General features: G+C 43.6%; 1 protein-coding gene across 1 annotated transcript in view; it reads left to right on the top strand.

The window, feature by feature from the left end:
- The first annotated feature begins 19 nt into the window (after positions 1 to 19).
- LOC139358390 (uncharacterized protein PF3D7_1120600-like) overlaps positions 20 to 20,415 on the top strand; it is a 33,922-nt gene continuing 13,526 nt past the window's right edge. Inside the window, 4 exon segments of the mRNA XM_071078923.1 lie at positions 20 to 166; positions 406 to 471; positions 16,403 to 16,489; positions 16,957 to 16,981. Of these exon segments, the coding sequence (XP_070935024.1) occupies positions 20 to 166; positions 406 to 471; positions 16,403 to 16,489; positions 16,957 to 16,981 (325 nt within the window).

Raw genomic sequence — 20,415 nt, 5'->3', positions numbered from 1 at the left:
GTGAACACCCAGGCCCCAAATGGAAACCAAAACCCCAGACGTCCAGGCATTAGACCCCATGTGGACATCCAGGCCCCAGGAAGTCATCAGGCGCCAGGTGGACATTCAGACCCAGGTTGACACCCAGGCCTCAGGTGAACAGCAGGCCAAGAATTCCAGGCCCCAGGTGAATAGCAGGCCCTAGGTGGACAGCAGGATCCAGGTGGGACACAAGGCACCCAGGTGGATACATAAGACCCTGGTGAACATCAGGCCCTATATGGACACCCAGGCCCTAGAAGGACACCAGGCCCCATGAGGATACGAAAATTCAAATGGACACTAGGCCCTAGGATGAAATCAGGTCCAAAGAGGACACCAGACCTCCAGTGACAACCTGGCCCCAGGGGGCTATGTGGGCCCCAGCTGGACATCAGGTACCAGATTGACATCCAGGGCCCAGGTAAACACCAGGTCCCAGAAGAACAACAGGTACAAGGTAGACATAAACCCCAGGTGCACACCAGATCCCACGTGGATATCTAGGACCCGGGTGAACAACAGGCCCGAGGTGAAAATCCAGTCTCCAGGAAGGCACCAAGCCCCAGGCAGACACCAGGCCCCAGGAGGACACCAAGATACAAATGGACATCAGGCCTCAGATGGACACCAGGCTCCAGGTGGACATCAGCCCCTAGGTGAGTCTCAGGCCCCAGGTGAACACCCAGTCTCAAGGTAGACGTCAGGTCCTAGGTAGACAGTAGCCACTGGGTGAACACTGTGCTCCAGGCAGACACCAGGTCTCAAGTAGACACCCAGTCCCCAGGTGGACACCAGAGACCAGGCAGCCTGATAAGACTCCAGGTGGACACCAGGCTGCAGGTGGTACCAGGCTCCCAGCTGATACCCAGGTCCAGGGGAACACCCAGGCCCCAGGTAGACAGCAGGAAGCCAGTGCACCCCAGGCACCCAGGTAGACACCTAGGCCGCTGGTGAACATCAGGCCTCAGGCTGGATACCCAGGCCCCAGGTAAACACCCAGGCCCCATATGTCAGGTCATTAGGTCCCATGTAAACAACTAGGCCGCAGGAAGTCATCAGGCCCTGGTGGACACTGAGACCCCAGGTGAATATCCAGTCCCAGGCTGACACAAAGGACTCAGGTGCACACCAGGCCCTAGGAGAACTCCAGCCCCAGCTGAAGATCAATGCCCCAGTTGGATACCCAGGCCCTAGCTAACTACCAGTCCCCAGGATTCTATCAGGTTCCAGGTTTTCATCAGGCCCCAGGTAGATACTAAACTCTAGGTGGACGTCAGCAAATGCCCAGGTCCCAGGTCAAAACCAGGTCCCTGATGAACACCCTGAGCCCAGGTAAACATGAGGCTTCAGGTGGACACGTGACTCTAACTGCACATCAGGCCCTGGATGGACACCCAGCCCATATGGATACCTAAACCCCTGGTGAATATCAAGCCCCAGGTGCACATCTGGGTCCCAAGTAAACATCTAGGCCTCAGAAGTCCAGACATCAGGCCCCATGTGGAAATCCGGGTCCCAGGAAGTCCTCAGGCACCAGGAAACACTCAGGCCTCAGTTAGATATCCGGTCCCAAGTTGACACCCAGGGGCCTAATGTCCACCTGGAGCCTGGTATCCATCTAAAGCCTGCGGTCTACCTGGGGCATTATTATGTCCCTTGAAGACTAAGTATCCAACTAGGGCCTGATTTTCACCTGAGGCCTGGGTATCTGCCTGAAGTCTTGGTATCTTCCTTGGGCCTGAAGTCCATCTGTGACATTCTGTCCCACTGGGGCCTGGGTGTAAACCCGGTGCCTGATGTAAACCTCAAGTCCAGTGTGCACCCAGCTGGGACCTGACGGCCACCTGAGGCCATATATCTACCTGGAGCCAGGGTGTTCACTTGGGGCCTAATGCTCACCAGGAGCACCTAGGCCTCAGAAGTCCTGACATCAGGCCTCATGTGGAAATCCGGGTCCCAGAGAGTCCTCAGGCACCAGGAAACACTCACGCCTCAGTTGGATATTCGGTCTCATGTCAGGTGACAAAACAAGTCTTAACAAATATGAGAATATTAAAATAATACCAAGTGTCTTCTGAGAGCACAATGTAATAAAACAATAAATCAAAAATAGCAAACAGGAAAATTCGCAAATATATGGAAACCAAATGACACTCTCTTGAACAATCATAGAGTAAAAGAGAACATCAACAGGATATTTTTAAAATAGCTTGATATATACAAAAATGCAAAATAAAATCATCAGAATTTATGGAATGCTGCGTAAACATTATTAAGAGTTTATAGCACTGAACACCAACATTTTTAAAAAGAAAGAGCTGTATAAATCAATGCAACTTTACAACTCAACGAACTAAAATAAACACAAAGTCAGCCAAAAAAAAAAAAAAAAGAAAAGAAAAGGAAATAATACTGACTACAGCAAAAGTAAACAAAGTAGGGAGTAGAAAAACAAATAGAAAAAAAAAAATGAAACAAAAATTGGTTTTTAAAAGATAAATGACATTGACCAACTCTTAGATAAAACGTTAGAGTACTCAAATAGACAAAATCAACAATTAAAGAGTAAATGTTGCAATGCATAACACAGAAATAAAAAAGATCACAGGGGATCTTTTGAACAATTACATGCCAACAACTTGGATAACCTGCCATATTATGAACAATTATATGCCAACAACTTGGATAACCTGGAAGACATGGATAAATTCCTAGAAACATACAATTTGCCAAGACTTAATTCAAGAAGAAACAGAAAGCCTGCACAAACCATTAAGAAAAAGATGAAATCTGTTGTCAAAAACTCTTCAACCAAGAATAGCACAGTACCAGGTGGCTTCATGGGGAAAGTCTACCAAACACCCAAAGAACGAACATCAACCCCTTCTATAACCTTCAAAAGATAGAGGAACAAACACTGTCAAATTCGTTTTGTGCAGCTTGATTCCAAAGCCAGGAAAAGGAAATGCAAGAAAAGAAAACTACCAACCATATCCCTGAACAAAGCTGGAGCCATTGCACTGTCTGATCTCAAAACGTACCACACAGCTGTAGTAATCAAAGTGGCACACTACTGGCACAATAAAGACATATAGACCAATGGACAGAATAGAGGACCAAGAAATAAAGCGACACCTTTACAGTTAACTGATCTTTGACACAGGTGTCAAGAACACACAATGGGGAGAGGACAATCTCTTTAACAAATCGTGTTGGGATGACTGGATATACACATGCAGAATAATGAAATTAGACCCTTATTTCACCTTATATTTCACAAAAATCAACTCAAAATGCTTCAAATACTTATGTCATACTTGAAACTGTAAAACTTCTAGAAGAAAACATGAAGAAAAACCATCTTGGCATTGGTCTTGGCAATAATTTTCTGGATATTACATGAAATGCACAGGCAACAAAAGCAAAAATAGGCAAACGAGATTATGTCCAACTACAAATCTCCTGCATAGCAAAGGGAACAATCAAGAAAACCACAAGGCAATATTAAGAATGGGAAAAATATTTCCAAACCATATATCTGATAAGGAGTTAATATCCAAAATATATAAAGGACTTATGCAATTCAGTATCAAAAAAAACTCAATTAAAAAATAGTCAAAAAGACTTAAACACTTCTCAAAAGAATATATTCAGATGGTCAAAAAGCACATGAAAAGGTACTCAAAATCTCTAATCATTAGGGAAATGCAAACAGAACAAAAATTGAGACAGCACCTCACACATGTTAGGATGACTATTTTTAAAAAGAGGAAAGATATCAAGCATTAGAGAGGATGTGGAGAAAAGGCAAGCTTGTATACTGTTGGTATCCCATTTATAGGTACAGTCATCAGAGCGGGTCAAATTCAGTGAAAAAAGAAAACAAATCATGAATCTTGAGTCCTTTTGAACCACGTATTTAAAGTTTTAGTTTTTTAAATCATGAAATATAATTTTTTTTAGTAGCAGTACCTTTAATATCTGATATGAGCAATCTCACACAAGGAGAAAATAGTAAATTACATCTAGCAAACCACCACTGATAAAAGAGAATAAAATTGTACCATGTCAGGCTCATAAAATAAAAACACGGTTGCCATGAACATTATGAATATAGTAGGTGTGAGATAAGGACTGCATTTTTATTCTTATTGTCATGGCTGTGGGTTAGGAGTAAGAATCCTGCATTGTCGGACATGTACCCGATCCCCTAATCCTGGAGACAAAACTCTGTGCTGGCCATGATACCTGCAGTGAGAGGCGCCCAGTACGACTGTGCAGTGGCGGTATCAGGTGTGGATTCCTCAGTGGGGTCCCTGCCAGGGTGGCTGTGCTCAGAATTCAGTTACGTGTGCTAGGCTTCTTGATTAAGTATTGATGGCGGCAAAGTGTGTGTGTTTGAAGCTTAGGCAGTATTTCAGCATCACAGCCCGTACGTTTTCCTATGCATTAAAAGAACCACCAGGTGATAAGCTGCTCTCCTTTGAGGGCTTTCATAACAAAACAACCTTTTCACCTTTTGCCTGTGTATCAGCTTTTCCTTCCTAATAACTCACCTCAAAACTTAGTGTTTTAAAACACCTAAAATTGACGTATTAATAGCTCACAATTCTGTAACTCCGCTGGGTGGTTCTTTGGGTGACCTCGGATATGCTCGTTCATGTGCCTCTAACTAGTCGGCTTCCAGACCAGCTCAGGGTTGGTTGCGCCAGGGGGCCTTACCTGGGGTGGCTGCTCCAGGCTCCATGGGTCTCTCAACATCCCCGGGCTAGGCTGGGATTGTTCCTATGGTCTCAGAAGGGCTCCAAGAGTTGTCTCTGAATAATGAAATCTCCCAGGTTTTCTGGCCTGGTCTCCATCTTCTATTGTTACCGGAAGATTGTAAAGAGGCCATAGCTTCTCTAAAGAGGACCCCGAGGCAGGACGCCACCATTCCTACTGGCTACCCCTGGGATTCCCTCGTCTGACCTAACTTGCTGGGATGGCCCAGCCTCGCCTGAACGCCGACCCTGAGCATGCGCAGGCAGCAGCACGGCCTCGCCCGCGCCCACCTCCGGGCCCGCTGCGGCGCCCAAACAGGAATGACTGTGCTCATTTTTCAGCTGAAAAATAAAATCTAAGTTTCAGTGAGGCTGGAATTCGTTCAGCGCGATTGTTTCAAAATGTAGAGAAGTTCTCCACAATAGATGTTTTCTTAAGTCATGGGCTGTCTTCATAATGACATGTTGAAAAACAACATCTATGCGGGGCGCTTTGGCTCACGCCTGTAATCCTAGCACTTTGGGAGGCCGAGGCGGGCGGACCACGGGGTTGGAAGATCGAGACCATCCTGGCTAATATGGTGAAACCCCGTCTCTACTAAAAATACAAAAAAATGAGTGGAGGCGGGCTCCTGTAGTCCCAGCTACTCCGGAGGCTGAGGCAGGAGAATGGCGTGAACCCGGGAGGCGGAACTTGCAGTGAGCTGAGATCGCGCCACTGCACTCCAGCCTGGGCGACAGAGCCAGACTCGGTCTCAAAAAAAACAAAACAAAAAAATCAGAACAGTTCAGGTTTTTGGGGGGTCAAATGATAATGAAATTTTTACCTGATTGTCTCACAGTTGGATCAGTGATTCTCTGGGTCCATTCTATGGCTAAACAGACAAGCTTAGAAACTGACAAATTTCCCACATTGGTTCACTTACCTAACTTGTGTACAGATGGTTTTACCAGAAGTGGACCCTGATTCATGAGTAGCTGCTAGTAGTTGGCTAGATGATCAGGGAATTGGAAGGAAGAATATTAAACGACGGATGATGAGAGGATAAGTTTTTTCTTTTTTGTTTTGTTTTGTTTTGTTTTTTTCAGGCAGAGTCTCACTCTGTCGCCCAGGCTGGAGTGCAGTGGCGCGATCTCGGCTCACTGCAAGCTCGCCTCCCGGGTTCACGCCATTCTCCTGCCTCAGCCTCCCAAGAAGCTGGGACTACAGGCGCCGCCACCACGCCCGGCTAATTTTTTTGTATTTTTAGTAGAGACAGGGTTTCACCATGTTAGCCAGGATGGTCTTGATCTCCTGACCTCGTGATCCTCCTGCCTCAGCCTCCCAGAGTGCTGGGATTACAAGAGTGTGCCACCTCTCCAGGCCAAGGATGACTTCTTAAAATAGACACAAAGTATGAAAATACTTGTATCCCAAGTAAATTCTTATTAGAGGGAATCCACTGAAGAAGAGTAATCAAAGGCATAAAATGACATGTTGTGTAATAGATGTTAGTTAACTGACACTTGCTCAATGGGCTCATGGACAAATGCACATGGCATTAAGGATAGAAGGTATTCACGACTTTACATAATCAAATTGTATCTGGACCAATGTAGAACAACTCTAAGGCTAAAACGACAACCTTCCCTCAGGGGCTACCCCGTCAACTTGCAGATTGATGACATTGAAACCCATCCCTTAGGGATTTTGTCCTCACTGAAATAGATACTTATTCTGGGTACGAACTCACCTTTTACATTTGCAATTGTTTTGCTGGTACTACCATGCATGAACTTAAATAATTTGTTATTCACCATCATGGTATCCCATACAACATTGTTTTTGATTAAGGAACTCATTTCACTGAAAAAAAAAAAAAAAAAAACCTGGTGATAGGCTCATGTTTATGCAATTCATTGGATTTACAACATAATGCCATCACCTGGAAGAACCTGACGTGATGAAATGGAATCGTGTAACTCAGTTAAAGCTCCCAGCTGGTAAACAACACACAGTGAGGTTGGGATGTTGTCCTGCACTGTGTGGTATAAACTTTGAATCAGTGACCACGGTGTAGTGTTATTTCTCTTAAAACAAAAACACATGAATCTGAAAATCAAGGGGAGGGGGCCCCTGCACTACGATGCCTAATTTGCACTTGCAGACTTTTTCTTCCCTTTTGTGAAACTTTGGGTTCTCCTTATTTAGAGATATTAGTTCCTGCGGGTGAAACTGACTTCTTTAGATGACAGGTTTCATTAAGTGGAAGCTGAAATACCACTTGGGGATATTTAGTTCTTCTTGAAAGTAAAGGTAAAGAAAACAGTAAACCTATTAACAGGTAATTGATCTAGAGATAGCCAAGGTGAAATTGGGTTTCTCTATTCACTAGGGGCAGGGAGGACTATGTGTGGAACACAGGATTAACTCAGTCATTCCGTGTGTAATAGTATATGAAAGAGATGAGCAGTTGTAGTGCTGTTCACTGTGCAAAAGTATCCCTTCTTCCTAACGTGAGAGGGCTGCTTTTGCAAATATATCTGTGCTATTTCTCACTGGTCCTGCCTCTTCTGTTCTTGAAATCAAACTCAGCCCACAGCACATACCGCTACTAGCTGAATTTCTTTATTAGTCCTATTGCAAACAATAAATTTTGAATTAGCACCTAAGGGGATTTCCTTAATTTTGCAAAAGTATGTCATCCTAATTTATTATTTTTTTTCTAAGATCTGGCCGTGAGGATCTGCTCTCTGCTTCCTATCTTTTCCTGCTTACTCACAGCTGCTTCAGGTGACCTCCTTTTATTCTTAGGTTCAGAGTTATGGCTGACCTCTGCTTTAATCAAATACAGAATGTATTTTGGTTTCTCATTTTGTTTATTGCTTCTATCTTCAAATTAGAAATCTTAGAGTTCATTAGGTTTATTTTTTTCTTTATTTTTGAAAGAGCATCCTGCTCTGTCACCCAGGCTGGAATGCAGTGGTACAATGACTGCTCACTGTGGCATTGACCTCCTGGGCTCCAGTGATTCTCCTGCCTCAGCCTCCCAAGTAGCTGGGATTACAGGCACCTGCCACCACACCCGGCTAATATTTGTATTTTTAGAGGGTTTCACCATGTTGGCCAGGCTGGTCTCGAACTCTTGATCTCAGGTTATCTGCCCACCTTGACCTCCCAAAGTTCTGGGATTACAGGCATGAGCTACCGTGCCCAGCCAATTTTTATGACCATGAGTGGGGACAGATTTACTAAACAGATCACAAAGAGACATAGTTTTAAGGGTAGAAATTGATAAATTAGACTATATTCAAATTGACAATTTCTGTTTATTAAGAGACACCACTAAAGAAAGTGAAAAGGCAAGTTGCAGAGTGGGAACAGATCTATGAACACAGAACTGACAGAGGGCTCACATCAACAATATGTAAAGAGCTCCTAAAAATCACTAACAGAAAGAAAAATGGGTAAAACACTTAAACATGTAATTTATAAAAGCAAATACTTGAATGTGTTCAACTTTCTTAATATTCATGTAAATGCAAATTAACATCACAACAAGATAACACATCCTCCCAAACGGCTGAAATTTAAAAGACAGAACCCCAGGTGTTGGAGAGAATCTGGAGCGACAAGAACTCTCATCTGCTGGAGGGGATACTGTGTTTGGCATTGAATACTAGTTCTAGAAAGTAGCACATTTAGGACTCAGGTATTTCACTCTTAGGATAACAGAAACACATGCACAGCTGCATCGAAAGACATGTATGGAAATGTGTGTGGCATCATTCTGTGTCATTGGAAAAATATCTTGACACAAACCCCAAATGTGGCTTCTGTTTTCCAGCTTGGAAGCTGTCACTCCTGTCCTCACAACAACAACAAAAAACACCTTGAAGAAGCTGAACATTAACAACTTGTCTTAGATCCACCAGAGACTTGAGGCTAATAGGGCAAACCATTATGCCCCCACTGGAGAGGCAGCAAGTCCCAGCCTAACAGGATCGGAGGCTGGCTGCGGCGCCAGAACCACAGTGGGAAGACTGAAATGTAAATGACAAATCGCTGGAGGCTCCGTGTACAGAAACTTGAGAATTAAGAATTAAGGGAGCCCAGTCTTAGGGGGCCCTACACTTTCAGGAACCTCCAGGAGCTCTGCCAGAGGCTCTTGTGAACATCAGTGAAAAATTTCCTCCCATTTCCCACAGGGAAGGGAAAAAGTAACTACATTGAAATATGCCCAGGGCGTTCCGTTCTCCTTAGCAAAAGCCTGCCCCAGGGAAACCGTTTCACCAGAGTCTAACCACCTTGGGCTTTAGCAGGGCCTAACACGTGTTAGTATAAGAATAAAAATCACATCAAACTTTTCTTCAGAACCCATGCAAGCAAGCAAGAAAACTCCACCAACCTAAAATTCTGTATCCAGCAAAATTATCTTTCCAAAGTGAAGAAAAATAAAGACTTTCTCAGACAAACACAAATTTGCTGTCAGTAGATCTGTCAAAATGTTCAAAGAACTTATGCAGAGAGAAGAAAATGATATAGGCTAGAAACTTGGATCTAGATAAAGAAAAAAAGGTTTTAGAGAAGGAAGAAAGGGACTTCCTGGCTCCCTCCTCCAGGGGGCACTGGTGCCATGCCCAGCACGCAGATGCCCCTACCCAATGCGGAATAAGAACACAGAGCACCCTGAATTGCTGGCTCTAAAAGGAAGAGTGGAAGATTTGTGTTCTCAACCCACAGCTGCTACTGCTACATTTAAAGACACTGCCGTGAACATTGCAAGTTCTCTGGCTCATGGAGGGAGGAATCTATTCCAAAGACTCGGGAAAAACTGTAAATTAAACAAAAATATGGTGAAATCTATGTTTCCTGAGCTTTACTGATGTTAATAATGCACTTTATTGGTCAGGCACAGTGGCTCACAACTGTAATCCTAGCACTTCGGGTGGCCAAGGCGGGAGGATCACAAGGTCAGGAGATCGAGACCAGCCTGGCCAACATGGTGAAACCCTGTCTCTACTGAAAATACAATAATTAGCTGGGCGTGGTGGCACGTGCCTGAAATCCCAGTGACTCGGGAAGCTGAAGCAGGAGAATTGCTTGAACCCGGGAGGTGGAGGTTGCCGTGAGCTGAGATGGCACCACTGCGCTCCAGCCTGGCAACAGAGGAAGACCCCCTCTCAAAAAAAAAAAAAAAAAAAAAAAAAGAAAGAAAAAAAAAAACTGGTCACCTTTTCACCATATACAAAAATTAACTCAGGTTGGATTAAATATTTAAATTTAAGACCTCAAACTACAATAATCCTAGAAGAAAAATTTCAAAAGTACCATTCTGGATATGGGCTATGGGAAATAATTCATGACAAAGTCTTCAAAAGAAATTGCAACAAAAGCAAAAGTTGACAAGTGGGACCTAATTAAAGTAAAGAGCTGTCACACAGCAAAAGAAACCAACAGAGTAAACAGACAACCTACAGAATGGGGCGAATTACTCACAAACCATCATACAACAAAGGGCTAATATCCAGAATCTATAAGGAACTTAATTCCACAAGCAAAAAATGAATAACCCCCTTTGAAAAGGGGCCATAGTTATAGACACTTCTCAAAAGAAGACATACATGCAGCCAACAAACATGAATAAAATGCTCATCATCACTAATCATGAGAGAAATGCAAATCAAAACCACAGTGAGATATTATCTCACACCAGTCAGAATGGCTATTTTTAAGAAGTCAAAAAAATAGCAAGATACTGGCAAAGATAAGAAGAAAAGGGAATGCTTATACACCGTTGGTGGGAATGTAAGTTAGCTCAGCCACTGTGGAAAGCAGCTTAGAGATTTCTCAAAGAACATAAAACAGAACTAACATTCAGCCCAGCAATCTCATTACTGAATCTGTATCCAAAAGAAAACAAGTCATTCCACCATAAAGACAGGTGCACTCGTATGTTTATTGCAACACTATTCACAATAGCAAAGACATGGGATCAACCTAGGTGCCCATCAACAGTGGACTGGATAAAAATGTGGTACATATAGACCATGGAGTACTATGCAGTCACAACAGAATGAAATTATGTTCTTTGAGGGAAAATGGCTAGAGCTGGAATCCACTAAGTAAACTAATGTAGTAACGGAAACCAAAGGCCTCATATTCTTATAAGTAGGAGTTAAACTCTCAGTACCCATGGACATGAAGGTGGTAACAATAGACACTAGGGACTGCTAGGAGCGGGAGGGAGGAAGGAAAAGGCTGAAAAACCGCTGAGTACTGTGTTCAGTACCTAGGTGTTGGAATCATTAATACCCCAATCCTCAGCAGCACACAATATACCCAGGGAAAAAACCTGCACGTGCACACCCTGAATCTAACATAAAAGTTGAAAAAGAAAAAAACAGAATGGAATCTCTGTCTGTTCTCAACATATCAGTCGTGCCCCTCTTCAATTTGAAACTCTCACTATTGGCTATATTTGGGGATACCCTATTTCCCATCTCATAACTTATTTTAGGAAGCACAGAATAATAATGTGTGGGCTTGGGATTCAGTTTTTGCAATAAAACACTGAGCCTTCAATGACCTTCCTGTACATGTAAAAGCACAGCTGTCTGCATGGCAGCAGCTGGACCCCACAGTGTAGATTGTGCCTTCACCCTGAAATGTCTATGATGCCCTATCGCCATGGTGATGGGATTAGGGATCTCTTGCCCTCGGTCCTAAGTGCCACTATCTGTGCTCAGTTTTTCAAAGGTCAGAGCAGATTGAACCTTTGTGGTTTCATTTTTCCTGATTTTGATTTTTCTTATGGGGAACCTGTGTTCCTGCATTCGAGGTATGTTCATCCTGGCCTGTCAAATGCGGTCTTTTCAAATTGCTTGTTAATATTTTCAAAATATATTATTTTAAAAATCCTCTGTGTTTTCCATATGCAGTTATAAATATGTTTTCTGGTTATGTTTTATTCCTCACTTTATATATTTGATTCTTGTGTCAAGCAGAGCGCCTGTGAACTTTTTCTTCATTTAAAAAATATGTATCATTTGCTTTTACATCCTCCACCCTTCAACGCTCCCCACCCCAAATTAAGTTATTCCCTAGGGGAGCATATGGCAAAGTCTATTTTAAGGCAGTTTTTAACCTAATTAAGAACCTATGAAATCATTACTATCAATTATCTGTTGACCATGGGTATAAAACACTGAGCCTTCAATAACCTTATGTGCAAAAGCACACTTGTCTGCATGGCAGCAGTTGGACCCCACAATGTGGATTGTGCCTTCACCCCAGAATGTCTATGATGCCCTATTGCCATGCTGTTGGGATTAGGGATCTCTTGCCCTCGGTCCTAAGTGCCACTGTCTATGCTGAGTTTTTCAAAGGTCAGAGCAGATTGAACCTTGGTGCTTTCATTTTCCCTGATTTTGATTTTTCTTATGGGGAACCTGTGTTCCTGCATTCGAGGTATGTTCATCCTGGCCGGATCTCAGCTCACTGCAAGCTCTGCCCCCCGGGTTTACGCCATTCTCCTGCCTCAGCCTCCCGAGTAGCTGGGACTACAGGCGCCCGCCACCTCGCCCGGCTAGTTTTTTGTATTTTTAGTAGAGACGGGGTTTCACCGTGTTAGCCAGGATGTTCTCGATCTCCTGACCTCGTGATCCGCCCGACTCGGCCTCCCAAAGTGCTGGGATTACAGGCTTGAGCCACCGCGCCCGGCCTAGTTAATACTTTCAAAACATGTTATTTAAAAAATTATCCTCTGTATTTTCCATAGGCAGTTACAAATATGTTTCATGTTGATGTTTTATTTCTCAATTTATATATTTGATTCTTGTGTCAAGCAGGGTACCTTTGAAATTTTTCTTCATTTAAAAACTATGTATCTTGACTCAGGCCTGTAATCCCAGCACTTTGGGAGGCCAAGGCGGGAGGATCACGAAGTGAGATCAAGACCATCTTGGCCAATACGGTGAAATCCTGTCTCTACTAAAAATACAAAAAATTAGCCAGGTGTGGTGGCAGCTGGTGAAGTCCCAGTGTGGTGTAGTCCCAGGTACCCGGGAGGCTGAGGCAGGAGAATTGCTTGAACCTGTGAGGCGGAGGTTGCAGTGAGCCAGGATGGCACCATTGCCCTCCAGCCTGTGCAACAGAGCAAGACTCCATCTAAAAAAAAAAAAAAATCTATCTATATATGTACACACACATATGTACACACACATATATACATATATACACACATATATATACACACACACATATATATATACAATTTCCTTTTACATCCTGCATCCTTCAACGTTCCATTCCCCACCCCACAAATTAAGTTATTCCCTAGGAGAGAATGTGGCAAAGCCTATTTTAATGCAGTTTTTAACCTAATTAAGAACCTATGAAATCATTACTTTCCAAAAGTTTGGAACAAAGCCACAGTACTGTGGATGGGTTGGAGGCTTTTCACACAATAAAATGTACCTATCTTTGTTTTTAACATGTTTTTCCTTCCTCTCTTCTTTTTTTGTGAAATGTGTATTTACTTTAATAAATTTGCAGTAAGTCATTTCCATTCACATATTAATTTCTTAAAGTAATAAGAGTGTGTATTGTCTATGTGTGAAATAAAACACACATTTATTTTTATGCTTTGGGAGTTACCCAAAATCATAGAATTGTCAATTACAGTCAATCAGCCAACCTCCTCACCTTTCCAGAGTAATCTTAGTCAAATATTTTTTCTATTACCCAATGAAATGCAGTATTTCAACTCAGAAAGATAAATAGAACTAATTGGTAGAGACTGTTAACTAAGAACATACAGTATTATTTATACCCAGAAACAAGTAGATCATGTACATATATATGAAGATAAAAATTAAAGGGATAATTGTATAATTTGCATGTCGAGAGCTTTGAAAACCTGTTTACTTGTTAATGCTGTTTTGATGGATTGTGTGACTTAGTTCTCCCAAGCCATCATCCAGGGCTCTGTGCGGGAGTTCAGTGCTCATCAGTTCCGTGACTTGGAAACTGTCTAAGTTTAGAGGCACTTGTATTTGTTAGTAAATAAGGCAAGATGCTATTGTTTCACGGGTTTTAGTGCAGAAGACTAGATAGATAAGCTGCTCCACCCAGCACACTGGTGTTCATTTCATGGTCATCTCATCTGTTGACCGTGGATATACAGCATTTATCTTCAATGACCTTCCTGTACATGTAAAAGCACAGCTGTCTGCATGGCAGCAGTTGGACCCCACAATGTGGATTCTGCCTTCACCCTGAAATGTCTATGATATCCTATCGCCATGGTGATGGGATTAGGGATCTCTTGCCCTTTGCTCTGCCACTGTCTGTGCCAGCCAAGCCACTAGGCCATTGTGGCAGACAGCAGTGCCCTTTGTGTGGAGGGCACTGAGTGTGAGCTGAGGCAGACACAGCACTTTTGACAACTTTATCTGCTTCTTTCAAAACTGGGTCTGAATTTTGATAAAGTGGTTGGTTTTAGGCCAAGAAGGTGTGTAAGCCTCTGAGCCTTATTAAGCTGTGAAATCTAAAGCAGGTCATTTCACTGATAATTAAGCCTCATGAGCACTTATACTGTACACTTTACCTACATCGAATCATTCGGCCGTCACCACAGACATATGGCATGATTGATTTACTATCACCTTTCGCTGGGCAGAAAAAGACAGAGATGAATGTGCCCAAGCTTATGAGCCCCTCAGCAAAAGAGCCAAAATGGGATCCCAAGCATATGGCCCCAGTGCTGCGGCTCTGAACTACCGACCTGCCCTCAGCACTCAGCCGTGGGATCGTGAGTCACTGTGCAAGGGAGTTCCAACATCTGCATGTATGTGTGGAATGATCTGAGCCTGCAGAGTTCCTACACGCTAGCCACATTATGGGGTGGTGTCCGTGGTCACATAGCTCAGGGCAGGTATTAGTACATGAATAGCTTAGCTGTGTCATAGTCTTTACGTGAAAGGCACATAAAAGCCCAAATGCTTTTGAATTGGTTGAGGATTTTGAGTTGGAGGACAACACTTGGGACAACCGGTCACATTCTTTCAGTGCTCAGCCACTGCTCAGCACATATCCCAAAGCCGGTAAATAATGGAAAGACCCTTGATTGATATTGATGGCATTATGAACTTCAAATGACCCCTATAGAAATGTTAAAAAACAAAAAAAAAGTCTGTGAGCTACACAACCTGGGGACAAGACAAGTAAGAACACAAACTACCACTAAATAATTAGCCTCCTGTATCACCCTGGTTGCAACTCCCTTGGCAGCTGGTTTGAAGAGCCTCAGCGCTCACCAGGGCCATCTCCCCGCTATGCCCTCTCTCGCTGTGGGTTGCCTGGGCTGAACATAGGCAGCCCCTCACATGATGACTGCTGACACAAGGCAAAGGAAGACTAAATGGGAAATGTAAGGTTATACTGATTATTTTAAAATATAAGTATTTCAGTATTTTCTAATCTTTAATAATTGATTTTTTTAGGGGAATTTTTTTTGTTTTTGTTTTTGTTTTTGTTTTGAGACAGAGTCTTGCGCTGTTGCCCGGGTTGTGCAGTGGCATGATCTCAGCTCACTGTAACCTCCGCCTCCTGTGTTCTAGCAATTCTCCTGCTTCAGCCTCCCGAGTGGCTGGGATTACAGGCATGTGCTACCACACCCAGCTAAGTTTTTGTGTTTTTAGTACAGATGGGGTTTCACTCTGTTAGCCAGGATGGTCTCAATCTTCTGACCTCATGATTCACCCAACTTGGCCTCCCTAAGAGCTGGGATTACAGGCGTGAGTCACTGCGCCTGGCCCGGCCCAACCCATTTTTGTTTTTGTTTTTTGTTTTGTTTTGTTTTTTGAGATGAAGTCTCTGTCATCCAGGCTGGAGTGCAGTGGCGCGATCTCAGCTCACTGCAACCTCTGCCTCCAGGTTCAAGGGATTCTCCTGCCTCAACCTCCCGAGTAGCTGGGACTACAAGCACATGCCACCTTGCCTGGCTAATTTTTTGTGTTTTCTTTTTTCTTTTTTTTTTAGTAGAGATGGGGTTTCACCATGTTGGTCAGGCCGATCTCGCGTTCCTGACCTCAAATGACCCGCCCTCCTCGACCTCCCAAACTGCTGGGATTACAGGTGTGAGCCACTATGCCTGGCTAATTATTTTCGTAACCAAGACAAGAAATAAATATGATTAATGCTGGTGCATGGTATTAAATTTAGTCTTTAAAAAATTCACGCATAAACAAGGGCAGAACCCTGTACCCTCCATGATAAATTCAGTAGCAGTGTATATGGGTCTGTGGAGGTTGAAAGGGACTTGGTAGGAGTCAGGAAGGTAGTGGCCATCCTGCTGGGCTTTTAAAGGATCTGAAGAAGTGACAGGATGCTGTGGTTGAATCCTAGCATGTATGTTAGTATTTGTTCATTTGGAGTTTGATTATTTCATGTTGCTTTCATTTGCCACTACCTGGAAAGCCAAGGGCTCTACTCTCATTTCCTTTCTGCTCTTTCTTTGCCTTCCTTGGTCCATAAAGAGGATGGTCCAGGAGAAGCTCATTCCATGCTTGTTAACCAGGCACATCCCTAAGTTCTAGTCCCTGAGTCATTCATGAGTAGCACCACCATGAACTGACAGCCATGCTGTGTCCTTCCACATCCCCTAGGTGACTCCTTCGAGCCTTCCAGAAAGTGTGCGAGAAGGAAGCCCTACTCCACTACCACGGTAAAGTAGCCTGTCTTTGCCTAAGATGTAAATGTTGTTTTCTTGGTTCCCTTATTTTTCAGTTGATATCAGCTATGGGAAAATTATCCAGTACATTATAGATGTTAGCTAATATTTCCTTGGGAATGGAGGAGGTGTATCTTACCAACTGACACCTGATTCCAGAGGACATGCAACATTGGCAGTGTCAGATAGTACACTGTGTGTTAAGGGATATTTTCTTCAGGAACAAGCTTTCCACTTTAGATAAGAATTCTGTCATTGTTACCCCAAAATTATCTAGACAGAAACATTCTTCAGGAAAACTCCTGTGCTTTCCTACGGGAACTCTACTCTAGAGTTGGGGCTTTTGACTTGAACATTCTTTCCCATCTTGGTTACCCAGAGTTTCCAAGTGAACAAAAGACCTGTGCGAGCCATCCATAGCATGGCCTGATTCTCAGAGTGTTTTCCTTCTCTAATTACAGGTGACTTCAGGGAGCACATTCAATGGTATGTATTCTGGAATCACTCACTGGTTGTGAGAAAAAGATTCTATAGGAAATGTGGAGCCTAACTGCTGGCTTTTGTCTGGAGAGCCTCCATGATCCAAGACACTTGGTGGGAATGAGGATGGGGGGTATAGTAAAAGAAACTGGTTTTCCAGGTGACAAACTCTTTTTTTTTTTTTTTTTCTGAGACGGAGTCTCACTCTGTCGCCCAGGCTGGAGTGCAGTGGCTGGATCTCAGCTCACTACAAGCTCCGCCTCCCGGGTTTCCGCCATTCTCCTGCCTCAGCCTCCCGAGTAGCTGGGACTACAGGCACCCGCCACCTCGCCCGGCTAGTTTTTTGTATTTTTTAGTAGAGACGGGGTTTCACCGTGTTAGCCAGGATGGTCTTGATCTCCTGACCTTGTGATCCGCCCATCTCAGCCTCCCAAAGTGCTGGGATTACAGGCTTGAGCCACCGCGCCCGGCCAACAAACTCTTTTTATCTATGTATAGTTCCTGGGAACATGTTCACATTAGGTGGCGTTCACATTAGGTGGTGTGGGAGTGAGTTTAGTGTGTAGGGGGGGTGGTCTATGTGCAAGTCTGCATGATTTGCTTGTGAATATGTGTCTATGTGTGTTTCCCCTAGGAAAAAAATGTTGTGTTTACCCAGCACAACTCTCAGTGCCATTTTTCTTAATTTAACAAATCAGACCACACACTTTACTTACATTAGTTCAAACCTCCTCATGCCCATATGCTGTGAGCTTGTTTATTGAATCCACATACCAGATGGAGAAACTAAGCCACATAAATAAATGTGCCCTGGCTCACTTGCTATGAAGTGAGGAGCCAAGATGTTTACTCGTACGGTGCTAATGTTGAAGGCCTGAACTACAACCTCTGTTTATCAGCCAGTGAAGGGATCACTATTCACCATGCAAGGGAGCTCCAGCACCCTCTATGCCTGGAATTACGCAAGCCTGCAGAGATCCCAAACACCATCCCTCACATAAGAGAGCCTCAGTGATCTCAGAATCCAGGTAGTTATGTAGGCATCTCCCTGCAAGTTTCACATTGTCCTTAATGTGAAACGACATAGAAAGCCCATGTTTCTGATCAAGTCACAGGTTCTAAAACACTAAGGGAGGCACTAAGTAGGACAATATGGTGCCTCTGTGTCACAGCTGGGTGTCTCCTCAAGACATGGCTCAAGTCCAATAAGAATTGGGGAAATGCTTTAGAGTCTTGGACAGAGTTATCACCACAAGCCCTCTGAACTACGTAATTTAGGGATCATGACAATTAAGTACTCAAATTGCCACTTGGTTGTTATCCGGGTATCCGTCATCCTTGTGGCAACTCTCTTGTGAAGCTGGCGAGGAGAGCCTCAGTGCTGGAGCTGAGCTTCCCTTCTGGATGGGCCCTCCCTGTGTTAGCAGGTGGGTGCAGGCGTGGGGGTCAGCATGCTCAGTGGATTTACACACACAGCATTGAAGAGTAAGACTGGGCTTCATTATTTACACATTTTCAATAACTGATGATCTTCATAACATAAAATCAATGATTTACTACATTAGAATACTGTCCCTAGTATTGAATCTTGTCTCTCAATAAAGGATTGCTTAAAGTCACATGAGAGATTCCATTCAACTGATGATACATGGGACAGGCCGTGGCAGCAGTTAAAGCAGTCATTTGAAAAGGCTTTTACTATAAACTTACATCTAAGCCTGAGGTGGGGCATAAAAGAGATGATTAGCTCCCCTCTGCCATGTTCCTATTATGTGCGTTGTGGAGGACAATTACACAGGAAGGTGATGGAGGAAACAGAGCAAAGGATTGCACAGGTCCATTGAACCCATAAGACAATGTTGAGGTTAGTGAATGAGACTGCTCATTCTAGGTCAAATTTTACCTTGTGCATTCTTTCCATGCTTTCTTCCAGTAGTTCCTTCTCTTTTTTATTAACTCGGTCACGGTTGCTAAAATCCTCACTAAAAGAGGACAAAGCTTTGTAATAACATAAAAGCTTGTAAAGTTGTGATAGCTCAAATTTTACAAAATACTAGGGGCTTTTGCCTGAGACCTGGATGACCTAGTTATGTAAGAATGGGGGGTCCTCTGAAGACTACTGGACTTCTGGGAAGAAAGATCTAAGTTGCCTCTCTGTGATATGGAGTTAGTCTTAAAGCCAGGACATGGTAGTCTCTGAGAGCAAGCAGGGGGTCACAGAAGAACACACAGAAATAGATAATGTGGGTAATACATATGTTTATAGTATCTAGAAGAAAACATCAAGATGTGCATTAAAATATATCTAGAGTTTTGACAAAGACAACTAAAATATAAGAATCTTTAAAACTCACAAGGCAAATATCAGGACCATGTGGCTTCATATTATTTCTACCAAACAGTAAAATAAACATAGCACCAATCTTGTGAACACACTTCCAGAGAATACACAGAGTAAACACAGCCTTACTGCCTGATTATTTCCAGAGAATCGTGATTGCACGCCTGCAATTACAGACATTACAGAAAAGGGGAAGGACAGAAACACTTTTCTGAAGGTAGAAGTCAAACCCTGAAAGCAAACATTAGCAATCTAGCATCAGACTTTTTCTCAGAAAGGAAGAAAAACAGGATTTTATGGGGGGATTTCACCGGGGTTCATGGGGAGAGAAACAGTGGCTTTCTAAGATCACTGTTAAAGGGTTTGGAGAAGAGAGGGCCATTGGGTTAATGGAAGGGACATTTGGTGACAGAGGAAAACAGAACTTGGGGTGAACATCAGAGAGGGTCCTGTGGCTATGGAGAGGTCTCCCTAAGAAGAGACAGGACTCTGTCCCCTGCCACAGCAAAGTCTAGGGATGGATGTGGAGTGTGTAAATTAGAAACTGAATTTGGCTGTGGAAAGAATGAGCAGAGAAGGCACACCCAGAGCTGGCGCAGCCACTGCCCATTCTTAGCCAGACCTTATTGCAGGCGGCTCTGATCAATAGTGAAGGAGGCAGTGGGGGTTGCAGACTTAATTCATTAAACCACCAAAGCACTAGCCACATGGCCACTTTTCCAGTTAATTCACAGTAGCTTGCATATTCAGGTTTGATCCGTGGAAGGGAAGTTACTGTTTGCAGACCCATCTTTTGACAATCATTTTGCAATGTCAGAAGGTCTGAACAGCCTTAGGAGGCAAGCAGACCCTGGTCCCTCAGTGTAGTCACTGGAGGAGACAGTCACTGAGAGGCAGCTGGCAGGGTGAAGGGAGAGGGAAGAAGGCCACAAAGATGACAGCCTTTAAAATAAACTGTCATCTTTTTGGGGAGGTCAAGGATCTGAAAGAGGAAGGAGAATTCTTTATCATTTAGGACCTGTCTTTGTCTCAGGCATCTCCTCCAGAGCATCACCTTTGTCCACCCACACACCTCGGGCTAGGAGGACTGGAGAAAGAC

Source organism: Macaca nemestrina, chromosome 15 (assembly GCF_043159975.1).
Source record: "Macaca nemestrina isolate mMacNem1 chromosome 15, mMacNem.hap1, whole genome shotgun sequence".
Classification (NCBI taxonomy): Eukaryota; Metazoa; Chordata; class Mammalia; order Primates; family Cercopithecidae; genus Macaca; species Macaca nemestrina.
This window is presented reverse-complemented; position numbering and strand designations above follow the sequence as displayed.